Source organism: Podarcis melisellensis (genome assembly GCF_964234715.1).
Source record: "Podarcis melisellensis genome assembly, chromosome: 3".
Lineage (NCBI taxonomy): Eukaryota > Metazoa > Chordata > Lepidosauria > Squamata > Lacertidae > Podarcis > Podarcis melisellensis.
The window spans coordinates 84,757,661-84,769,815 of NC_138530.1; the positions used below are offsets into that span (position 1 = coordinate 84,757,661).

The 12,155-nt window shown below is 39.9% G+C and overlaps 1 protein-coding gene across 3 annotated transcripts in view; it reads right to left on the reverse strand.

The window, feature by feature from the left end:
- SMAP1 (small ArfGAP 1) overlaps positions 1-12,155 on the reverse strand; it is a 71,356-nt gene that overhangs the window by 28,459 nt on the left and 30,742 nt on the right. For 2 of the 3 annotated variants that reach the window (XM_081904911.1, XM_081904909.1), the window contains exons 2-6: positions 9,557-9,690; positions 7,724-7,809; positions 6,536-6,611; positions 2,020-2,097; positions 757-837 (exon numbers count right to left, since the gene is read on the reverse strand). In XM_081904911.1, coding sequence (XP_081761037.1) covers positions 757-837; positions 2,020-2,097; positions 6,536-6,611; positions 7,724-7,806 — 318 coding nt within the window. In that variant the 5' untranslated portion in view covers positions 7,807-7,809; positions 9,557-9,690. The remainder of the gene's footprint in view (positions 1-756; positions 838-2,019; positions 2,098-6,535; positions 6,612-7,723; positions 7,810-9,556; positions 9,691-12,155) is intronic. The other variant, XM_081904910.1, reaches the window with a different exon arrangement.

Sequence of the window (12,155 nt, forward strand, 5' to 3'; positions counted from 1 at the left end):
CTTAAAGAGCAATTCTTTTGACAAACAATCTCGGCACTCTTAATTCCTCTGGTTTTCTTCTGGACAAAAATAATCCTTTTATTTATTAATAGCATCAATAGGAGCAAAAAGGGGGTGCTTCACAATAAAACAACAGCATCTTAGAACTCACTGCATTCCCATAAGTTGAACTAAACACACTGCTTTGATCAAATTAGTACCCATGTACAGATCAAAGAATAGGGCAGCTTCCATGCCTCCATTAATTTCTAGTACATTTCTCTGTACAAGGTTAAAACAATAACTGTCCCTGAAGAATTCACAACACTCTAGAAAACTAAAAGAGCAATTGGCAACAGTTGGCTGTACAGGATGATTTAAAACAATTTGGAACCCTGCTATACTGTCATCTTATGCAAGCCAAGCTCCCTCTTATTAAAAGGCACAGCAAATCACTCTCCTTTTCCAGATAACCTGTGCCAGCTATTATTAGCACGAAAAGGCAGCTGGAAGAAGAGACCCAAGGCCATCCGAGAATGAGAGAATGGAAGTTTCTTTTCTCTTGTGGATACATTTGATGGAAGCTGTCATGAGCGTTTTTTGTCTCATTAGTATTTCCAGCTGAGATTTCCATGCAATTCATGCTGCTAGGTAGCAGTGTCATATTTAAGCTTTCAAAATTATTCAAACGACTTCTATTTCATGCATTTTAAACACACATTACAAATAGCAATATACACAAAAAATATATTTTAGTAAGAGAAAAAATTAGCTTACTTTTTCAACTCCTAAGCATTTCAAAGGTTTTTCTGGCTCTCTATCTTTCTTTTTCTCTTCCTTCCTTTTTTCCTTTTCCTTCTGTGGGAAAGATGTTCTGTTATCAGTTTTAGATACGACAATCATTTAAAAAACTGACAGCCATAGTTTCATCCAAGATAATGTTAATTTACTTAGGCATATTTATACCTTGCCTCTTAGCTGAAGCTCCGAAACTGGCAGAAAATGTATTGCAAATACAATAAAATAAATAATACAATAGTTACTGTAACAGGGTAAAAGTGTACTTAAGTGGTCTCCCTTGTTCTTTGATGTTCCAATGGCCACTTAGCAGCTGAATTGCCTGGCCTGGAACTGACTGTTGAAGAGGCAGATATTGGTTGCTCTTAGGCCAAGACTTTTTTTACTTGCTTGTTGCTGCTTATGCCTTTCACAACGTCTGGCTCTTGAGACAAAGGCATAGATTCCAAAAAGACACTCACTGAGGATTGCAGGATCACACTAAGCTCTCAAATATTTTATTCAGATGTAATAGTACAATGTCATAATCTGACTGTGTCTCACAGCAATTCAAATTCCTGATAAATGGTAGCGGTCTTACCCGGGTAATTTAAAGTACCCTAGGAAAACAATGAAATTGGGTTTCAGTACCATCCCGTCTTGTCAAGCCTCAAAACAGTGTAGCATTACATCTGCACTAACACTCTGTGGAAAGGTATCAAAACTCCACAGAGGTAAAGGGTAAAGGGAGCCCTGACCATTAGGTCCATTCATGACCGACTCTGGGGTTGCGGCGCTCATCTCGCTTTATTGGCCAAGGGAGCCGGTGTACAGCTTCCGGGTCATGTGGCCAGCATGACTAAGCTGCTTCTGGCGAACCAGAGCAGCGCACTGAAACGCCATTTACCTTCCCGCCGGAGCGGTACCTATTTATCTACTTGCACTTTGACATGCTTTCGAACTGCTAGGTTGGCAGGAGCTGGGACCAAACAACGGGAGCAAACTCCATATACTATTGTAAAAGAACAGGAAACAGGTGGGATATTGACACAACCACCACCTCAACTCTCAAACATGCAAGTTAAGTTTAGCTGAATGTATCTCTTCAGTTTACCTTAAAGGAGGGGTACAATAACACTTGTGGTTTAAATTAAAACGTTTACAGAGAAATCATGGGATTGGCCTAAGAATACTTTTCAACATTATTCAAATTCAACGTAGAAAGCATCTGCATGCAACAAGCACACAAGGAAGAGGAGATACCTCTATTTTGTTTTTCTCAGAAGCAGCTTGCAGAGAAGGAGAAGATGCCAGAGGTTGAGAAGCATCAGAGGAAGACATCTGTACAAAGCAGATGAAAGATGAGAAAAAGGAGCCAAGGCAGATTTCACTAAGACTACAGAATAACCATCAGTTTACTTTGCTCTTTCTCATTTACCAGAAGATACAGATGAAATACAGACAAGGCAGAACAGAGATGAAATTAGCGACACAAAACGTATGCATGTTGAGGACTACATGTTTTGGTTAACTTCGCTACTGAAAACATTAAGCATTTCAAGGAAGACCAATGAGAATTCAGAATACTTTCTCAGACCAACATAGCTATTTAACTAAAGCACACAAAATTTAACAATTGTGCAGGAGAGTACATGCTGGCTTGGTTTGCAAAGCATAGGTAAATTTAAAGGGACCCCTGACCGTTAGGTCCAATTGCAGACGACTCTGGGGTTGTGGCGCTCATCACGCTTTTCTGGCCGAGGGAGCCGACGTTCAGCATGACAAAGCCGCTTCAGGCGAACCAGAGCAGCACACAGAAACACCGTTTACCTTCCCGCCGGAGCAGTATCTATTTATCTACTTGCACTTTGACATGCTTTTGAACTGCTAGGTTAGCAAGAGCAGGGACCGAGCAACGGGAGCTCACCCCATCGCGGCATTTCGAACCGCCGACCTTCTGATCAGCAAGCCCTAGGCTCAGTGGTTTAGTCCACAGCGCCACCAGTGTCTTAGTGCAAAATAAGCTCCTAGAAAAGAGACTGCAACTGCTTTGCTCCCTAGTCATTTTGTTGCTGCACTCAGCTACAGCATGTTTTGGTTTAACATATCATCCAAACACAGGTTCATGGTTTAGCTCTCTCAAAAAAGGCCATAAGCTGTCCTATGATTTACAGCTCATGGTTTTTCTGGAGGCAGGGGTGTAGAAAGTGGGGGTGGATCGCCCAGCTGCCCTCACTGAGGGGGGTGACTTCTGGTGTGCTGCCTGCCTATGACTCCCAAGGCTACCCCGAGCTGCCGGGGTAAGAGGAGGAAGCTGCGCTGCTTTGCCGGTGGCATTCCCCCCTTCCACCTTCATTTTGACAGCTTGAGGGAGGCTTGGGAGCTGCAGGCAGATGGCACACCGAATGTCCACCATGGGCGGCTCGCTCCGCCCCCTGCTGCAGGGCACCCAAGCGGCTATCCCACACCTGGGAGGGCACCCGCTGCGCCATGCCCCCCTCAGGAGTGTGCCCACCCTGGGCGGCACGGGCATATGCTCTGCCGCTGTCTGGAGGGAGTCCAGGTTCAGATGACACTAAGTCAAACTGCAGCTCAGGACGGCACAGCAGAAAAACAACTAGGGAGGAGCAAAGCTGCTTCCATCTCCTCTACTGGCACCTCCACATTCACTTCTTTGCACTAAGCCGGGGTTTGGGCTTAGCATTACATGCAAATTACATGCAGTTACCTCTTCATCTTTTAAATTTTTTTACTACAGCTTTTTCAAAAGGCAATTTTAAAAAAAAATCAATAGTGAATGCTTTATGGATGAATTCACCAGAATATAAAATAAGAAATGAACTTGGATAAGATCACATCACAAGCACGAGGGAAAATAATTACATTTCATCCATTGTTCAGTTTTATCCAGTGTGACTGTTGAAATATTAATGTCCTGAAACTGAAAATGAACACTGTCCCATGGGGAAGGGGAAGGAGGCAAAGGCGTCTTTGTTCTTGCTCATTCTAACAGAATTATTTATTTAAAGATTGAAGCAAAATAACTCAGAACTCTAAATGTATAACTTTCAAATAAAGCACTCCATTTCGAAACAGTAAAGGAAAAAATCTTCTTAGTTAATAAGGAACAGCCTTATAACCATAAACTACCGGGTGTGTTATAATGCAGTTTGTATAGTCTTTTGAGAATTTCTAAATACACCTGTAATCAGCAGGGTATTTTCAGCATTCAACAAAGTATTATTCAGCTTGTTTATGAGCAGATGCAATTATCCCTTGAAATTTACTGCAGTATTTTCAGAAATTTCCATAAACTCCCAAAGAGCAGTCACAATCAGAAGGCCTAAGAAAGCCCATTGTTACCTGTTAGTAATAAACTTTTGAGCTCCTACAAAGTAGAGGTGTAGGAGCCTTGAAATGCCAAATCCATCAGCCCAAGCTTTTCAGTTATCTCCAGAAACAAGGCAGGCAAGACAGCGCCACAGATGGGACTTTCTGCATGCAAAGCATGTTCTCCACCACTGAGCAACCGCCTCTCTCTAAATAAACAACGGCCAACTCTTAACATTACTAAGAGGCCCCATAAGCCACATGTGATATTAAAAATTCTGCTGGCAACATCTCATTGTAACACTTGGAACCACAGTACTTTGATTAACAACTTCATTTCTATTCTCAAATTGTTACTCTGTATTTTCTAATTTTTGATTACTGCAAACTATTTTTAATATTTAACTCTCTCAAACCATAGTATTTGTTGTGGGTAGGAACATAACTTAGTAGTTTGTCTATATGAAAAAATATATTTTGCTGTGATTATTCCACTTCAAGAGCACTAAATGGTTTGTTTGTTTTTTAATCTCCAAAACCCTGTGAGTATATATGTATATAAAATTACAAAACACTGCTGGGCTATGCTGGACCCCACCCCTGGAGCAGTTTTTATTCTATGGCAAATTTGCAACACTGGTTTCTCTTCTGAGTCCAGCATTTCACCTATGAACAATTCCATTTTATCCCCCAAGGCATTTTGTTAGACCTAAGATGCATTTAAATTAACGCTGTGAGGTCCAATGTACCCAAACAGCTTTTGTTTTAGCATCATGTGCGAACAAGGCCACAAGGTAAGTCAAACAATGGCTTAGCAAGAATGAGCAAGCAAGTTGGTACCTGGTGACTTTGCTCCTCAAGGTTACTTGCTTGTTCTCACTAAGTAATAATTTGGCTTAGCATTACAAGCAAATTGGGGCTATTTTTTTTTGGAATGTGAAAAAAAATAAAAATTAAAAAAGTTAAACCAAAGTCATTTTGAATAGGCAACTTTATTTTCAGCTAGGATTATAATGAATCTGTTGGATCCCAAAAGCAAATTAACATTATATTTTAAAATGGTGTATTAGGATTTTTAAAAGGTAAAAGGTCAGTCCACCAAGTTGTAGTAATATGACCAATGGGCTGATATAGATCACTGCACAGCAAAATTCCAATACTGATTTCAGGCAGAGGAATATAGGGATGCCTTCTGTAAGTAGAGCCACACTGCCTACCTTCAAGCAGACAGGTAGCAAAATAAAAATATGTTATTTACATTTCAAGTTACCCCCCTCCCAAAAGGAGCTTGGTCAACAAGGCAACACATAACCAACTTATGGAGTTCATTGCCATGAGAATAGCAAGTGCTCACTAGGTCAAATGACTTCTCAGAAGGTCTAGAAGGATTCCTGGAAGTTAAGTATGGTAATCAGCTGCATGTTAAAGGGGTATATCTCTGATCATAACAAAGGATTGCCAGCTCAGCCATGCAAATTGGTAGCCACTGTCAGGGGATACAATGCTTGGCTAGAGGAACCCCTGTTCTGATTCAGCAAAGCAATTTCCATTTTACAGTTAATGAGTTTACATGCCCAAGTTCTTTTCAGTAGCAAAGGTTCTCGTGAGCCTTGAAGGAACACCTAGCAGTACCCCACCCATCAGTTTAGAGTCACAAATACTTGACAGCAGGTTTCAATCACGTTCCTCTTCATTCTCCCTAAGAGCTTCTCAGCTTCTAGGCACGGTACAGTACTTTATTTTTCAAGCAAGTCATTGAACCAATTCTATGATTAACGATAATCAGTTTTTTCCTGTCTCTGTACTGACAGGGTTGGTCTTTTATAATATGTCAATAGGGAAACTTTTTTGCCCTTAGTGGTCAATTTTGAGAGGGGGGGGGAACAAGCACAGCATGTAAATTACATGGTGTTGTGATATCACATAATTGGTAAGCAAGTGTCCTGTTCACTTCTTAAAATCCATGCACAGTGATTGCAGAAGTGACAGGAAGGGGAGGAATCGTAGAATCATAGAATTGAGAGTTGGAAGGAACCCTGGGGGTCAAATGGTCCAACTCCCTGCCATGCAGAAATCTCAGTTAAAGCATACATGACAGCTAGTCGTCCAACCTCTACTTAAAAACTTCCAAGCAAGGAGAGCCCACCACCTCCTGAGCTAGTCTGTTCCACTGTTGAACAGCTCTTACTGTCAGAAAGTTCTTCCTGGCTTCCACAGGGTAGCCCAAAATGCCTCTGATTTCCCATCCTGCTACAGCTGCCCCAAGCACTATCCCATGCCTTGTGAGAGGGATCCATCAACTGCCAGGAGCAGCTTTGTTAGGCGGATCACACTGGGCTGTGGAGGTGGGGAGCAATCACTTAAAATATGTCATAGTATGCATAATTTAACTCTATGACAACATGCACATGTTAAACCAAAATTCAGAAGAAATCGATCGTTTACTTACACTGCTGACATGAACAGCATTTTTGTCATAGTATTTCTTCTTCTCGTATTTATCCCTGATGAAAAATTCCACAGCTCTGAGATCAGATAACTTAAGGAAGACAGAACACAGACCAAACTAAAGAGGGTTTACAGTACAAAACATTTAATTCCCAGTTATATCCTAGATAAGATCTTTAAAGCTAGAAGTAGAGCACACACATTCAATTTTAATTAGTATTTTAGCAGGGTCTCATTCAATGCTTGATTTCATATAAGCACACCTTAATACATCGAGCCTTCTAGCATAAATTCTTTTGAACTACATCTCAAAATGCATGTGAGGAGTGACTATATGATCAGCATTAGTAAGCAAAAAAACCCCCAGCTCTCTAAATTTTCCCCAACTTTTCTAGTTCAGACTCGAAAAAGTTAGGGAGGTACACTTTCTTGACTAATGTAGTCACACATATGCTATGCACAGTTAATGCTTCCCTGCTGGCAATCAATGGGCTAGGGGTAATTTTAAAAAAACAAAAACAGTTTTTATAGTTCCAAGCATGTTCAGAAGTCTTCATTACAGTAAGTTAGAACTCAAAGCCCTGAACTTTAGCTAGCCTTGTTGTCTGACATTCTCCCTTCCCCTCCACAACTCTGGTAACACTTGGAGACAGGTCAGGGGAAAGGCACTGTTAGAGGTGTGCCACAAAGCCGTTATAAATCATGTCAGAATGGATGGGTGCTAGTGCTGGCTGTGAACTGAGTGGACTACCTTCCAAACTCTGTTTCCAAAATGTGTTACCACCACTAGTTCACATGTACTAGCACTAGGCCTAGGCCTGGTACATAGGGATGGTAGATGCCTCAGAGATTGTAGAACCAAAGACAGGGGTAGAGGTCACCTGGGTTACGCTTATTTGTGTGTTTTTTTTGCACTACTAAAAGTGATCTACTAGACCAAGCTCTTTATCGTAATATTTCTACATATTTAGCAGTATTTAACCAAATGTTATCTCTAAATATTTTATTATTTGGAATAAACTAAAAACTGTCTCACAATTCATTGGAAACCAATCAACCAGTATTTTTTCTTGTTTTTACTCCTTTTCAATTTAATCACTCTATGCATGGTAGAATATAATCATGTACGTTGTAATAATACTCAAATTACTATTGCCTTCTCCCAGTATGGGCAGTGCACAAAGGATACTGATCTGTTTGTGGTCTTCGAAAGTTCTCTGGTAGATTAGCTTCATAGAGTAGCCTTGCCTTGGTATTTCCCATCTCCTGCATGCACTAAAAGCAATAGCAAAAGAAAAAAGATGGACCATTTTAATTCTTATTGAACACACAGCCATTGAAGTCATAACCATTTGTACGTGAAAGTCATTACTATCAAGATCAATGGGACTTTTGAGTATTTATAGTTTGAAGTGGTCTGTAAATGTGCAACTATTCAAGCAACTACTTTTGTAGTCATTTTTCGCAAGTATCATAATATTCTGGCTTTAGGCCTTTTCATGAAATCTTCTCATGGAATTATATTCTGCAAAAGCAACAGTGCTGACGTGCCTTGTATGCTTCTGCAAGGTAAAACTTTCAAACAACAAAAATCCTATGATTCTTGACTGATTTCTTGCTAAGTATAGCAAAACCTTGTAGAAGGATTTCAGAGTTCTGCACTGTTACAAGGAGCAGTCAAGATTAATAAATGGAAGATTTTTAAAAAATATGGCAAAAGAACCCTAATTTTGTCAGTTTCTCCTTTTTTCCTTTGACAGCAGATAACTATTTTAAGCATAAGTAACATGTGCATAAGTTTTGTCTTGTTGGGATAAGGTTGCATAGTACTGCCTAAGCAATGCTAAATTCTATTGTAAGTTTTTGGTAGGGAGATATTATCAGGCACTTTAGTGCTGAGGAAACGGTAATGTTTCCACTACCATAAAATATACTGCACACTGCTTTTATACCATAACATAAATTGCTTCTATATTTTTGATGTTGCAAATACTGTATTTGTGACAATTTTGCTTAAACTGCCTTTTGATAATTAAATGTCACGTTTCTAAAAATTTATAGAATTCTACTTTAAGTGTATTAATGGACAAAATGATAGTTGACAGGAACAGGTCATCAGGTTAAGTGAAGTTATGTTTTTGTTGAAAAGCTGGATAATGTAACACAAGTGAAATGCTCCTGTAAACTGAAAATCCTTAAAGACTGTCGTCAGAAACATTGAAAAGTAGTGGCTATTTTGAGATAAGGCAAAACAGGACTGATTTATCAAACATTCTTGTGACACCCTCCAAAAAGGCGTCTTCTTTTGGAGAATTGCCAGGGTGCATCTTGATTATCAAAACAACTGGGACGATGCTCCCCCTTTCTTCAGCCTGAAAAACTGAAACTGATACTATTACCACCCTGATTATTAATAAGGGCAATATGAGGTTCTCTCTGCCTTCAGTAAAAATCACCACTTTTTAAAAAAAAAAATTGCAATATACAACTTGATTGATTGGGATCATGTTCTGAATATGGAAGAAGCCCTAAGAAAAATGGGAGAAACTATGCCAAAATGGATCAGGCTCTGAACAAGTGAACAAAATAGAGGGCCAAAAGTTTCAGGGCATCATTCACTTTATTGGCTAGAAAGCTTTTAATACTGTTAGACTATGCAAGCTGCCACAATACAAGTTTGGCAGCACAAAGACAAGCCATTATTAGCATGGAACATCAATCCATTTCATTACTCTTTTCACACAGAAAATCGCAGCTGTCGTGTGGAAGCAGTTTCAAACAGCCTTCAATATGTAGTCTTGATATTTTAAGTAGATATGAATACTGAAATCCACAAGGGAAGCAAACATAGTGGCTGCCACGTAGTGTCCTCCTAACGAAAATGCCTCTAACTAAATAACAGTTGTTGGTCCTTTTTTAAAAAAAAAAGGTGGGCAAGAATAATCCAATTTACCAATTAAGCTTGTGAAATAAACTTTCCAGAAGATTTCTGCTGCCCCCACTACAGCTTTAGTTTCTTTACCTGTATTTGTTCTGGTGTCCATTGGTCCAAGTTGACAGACTTGACCCTTGATATATGAACCCCCAGATTTCGATGAATTCCAGCGCATCTGATACAAATAAAGACACCTGTGTTCCAGGAAGCCCATCGTGGACCTATGGGAAATAACTGATATGAAAATATTGCAAGATCTGGCTATGTTTTAAAATAAGCTTTATTTCGGGCATATAAATGCAACTGTCAGCCTGCACAGTTGAAGACTATCATTCAGACAGTCCATTTGCACATATTACTGCATGTAGGCCTTTGCTTTTACTTCCCAGGCAGTGGCCTATTTGCATAGCATCGCAAATTGCTTTTCCAACTCTAGGAAGATAATAATATCCAGCAGTCCATTGGATCAAGGTCTTCTACAGTTATAGTTCAGTGGTTGCCAATCCAGCACCCTTGGTTGCCATGGCACCTGTGAAGGCTTCCAGTGGTGCATGTTGGCAGGTGTCCCAGACTCTTGAGCTTTCATTTTTAAAATTCTCTAGCTCTCTTAGAAAGAAAGATATTGGGACAAAATGGGCAGTTCCATTCATTCATTCATTTTCTATACCACCCTTCACTGGAGGATCACAGGGCAGTTTACAATATAAAAGCACAAAAATACATACCATAATAACAAACACAAACAATAATCCCCCCTGCCCCCAGTTTAAAAGGCCATAGATTGTTTAATTAGCCAAAGGCCTGTTGCCTAAAAATATGTAATGACGGCACCAGGCGAGCATCCCTGGGGAGAGCATTCCACAAGTGGGGAGCCACCACAGAAAAAGCCCATTCTCGTGTTGTTGCCCTCCAGGCCTCTCACGGAGGGGGCATGTGAAGGGCTCAAATTATGATTGCAGGGTCCAGGTTGGTTCATACAGGGAGAGGTGGTCTTTGGGGTATTGAGAATTGTGTGAAATGTGGGTAGTGTAGTACCCTATGACTGTGTGGTAGGATGTGTAAGTGGAAATTATATGAATGGTTGCTTGACCAAATTATTTTAGTGCTAGAAGGGAAAACAGGCAATCTGCAAAACATAAGGAATAGTCCCCTGGTTACACCTACACTGACCCAAGATGACATGAATGTGGGGTGCCATAGGAAACTGATTCACACGATAAAACACAAGCACATGTGGCCCTTTTCTTACGTCACAGATTTAAATTCCATAATGGTCTCAACAAAGTTAAGTTGAACTCTTATTAACAAAAGATTTTTGTATGTTTTTGAAAATTAAAGGAAGTTGTAATGGGATGATAACCCAAACAACAGATTTGTTGAGTAGAACTGCCTCAGGTAAAAGGCACATTCAAATGGTAGATCTTATTTACTTGATCCGTGAAATTTTCAGTGCTACTTCATGACAGAATAACACACACCAACTGTTTTCACATGGCATTTTATCATTATTTATATTGCCCATCTGTATGTTTTGAATATAAGCCTATGTATTAGACTACTGTACACATTTGATTTAAAAACAAGAACATCCTTCTAATTCATTTAACATTTACAACTAATGCACTCAATGATAAAATATGTTGTCAGCACCACATGTGAAAGTCCCCAAATCGCAAAAACAAATGTAAGGATGACTTATGCCTTTACAAGTATCCAGCTAGCATCATAGCCAAACATTGGAGAGACCTGTCAGGAGTAAGCATGGACTAATGATATCAAATAGTATGGGAAACAGCCTTATTAGAAAAACTAACCAATAAACTGAAAATGACATGGGGACAAATAGAAGATGCCTCCACCCCAGTATGGTTCCCCTTTATCACATACATAGCCCAGCAAGTCAACAACAAGAATCCATCGACAGCATATGTATCAATCTGGCTACCTGATGCAAAAATCCATACACACACAAAAACAAATCTCACTACAGCCAACCAAACACAACCAACCACACCCTAGGCCACCCCAACCTCTCTCACCACCAAGGAAATACAACAAGCGAATAGTAAGAGAACCCATACAAGTGACGCTGACACAAAACCCACACATACACTAAGTAGAAGAATAGAAGCAGAACCACCTGAGCCCACCGCACTCACCATTCCTCCTCCCCCTCTTTTCTTCCCAACCTAATACTACATGCAACACTAATGTCTCACAACAAATGAAACTGATCTGTAGAAAGCACAACTTGAAAAAAGGGACAATGCACGTATTTTTGTAAACTAAAATAGATGGATGGATAGATAGATATAGTATCCAGCTTCCTCCTTTCCAAGGGTGCAAATGCTACTGCAAGGGAGAGAAGATGATGAAGGCGAAAAGTCCCAGCAAATTTGTTATACCCCATAAGGACTTATAGCCTGCTGTGTCGAAGCTACTTCCAGAGAAGTCGTAATTTATATGAAAGACTGTCACAGCTGGTGGGCCACTCTCTTTTATTTAGTCTCAGCCTTTAGTATTTGGGCTAGAAAAGATCCTAAGTAATGGCTATATTCTTTTTTGTTATGCTGGTACAGCAATAAAACACTCATAATGGAATCCCCCCCCCCAAATAATAATTCTGTCAATGCAGTTTGGGAGTTTTTAGAACTCTTAAGTTTATAAATTTAATTAAAGTAAGGGT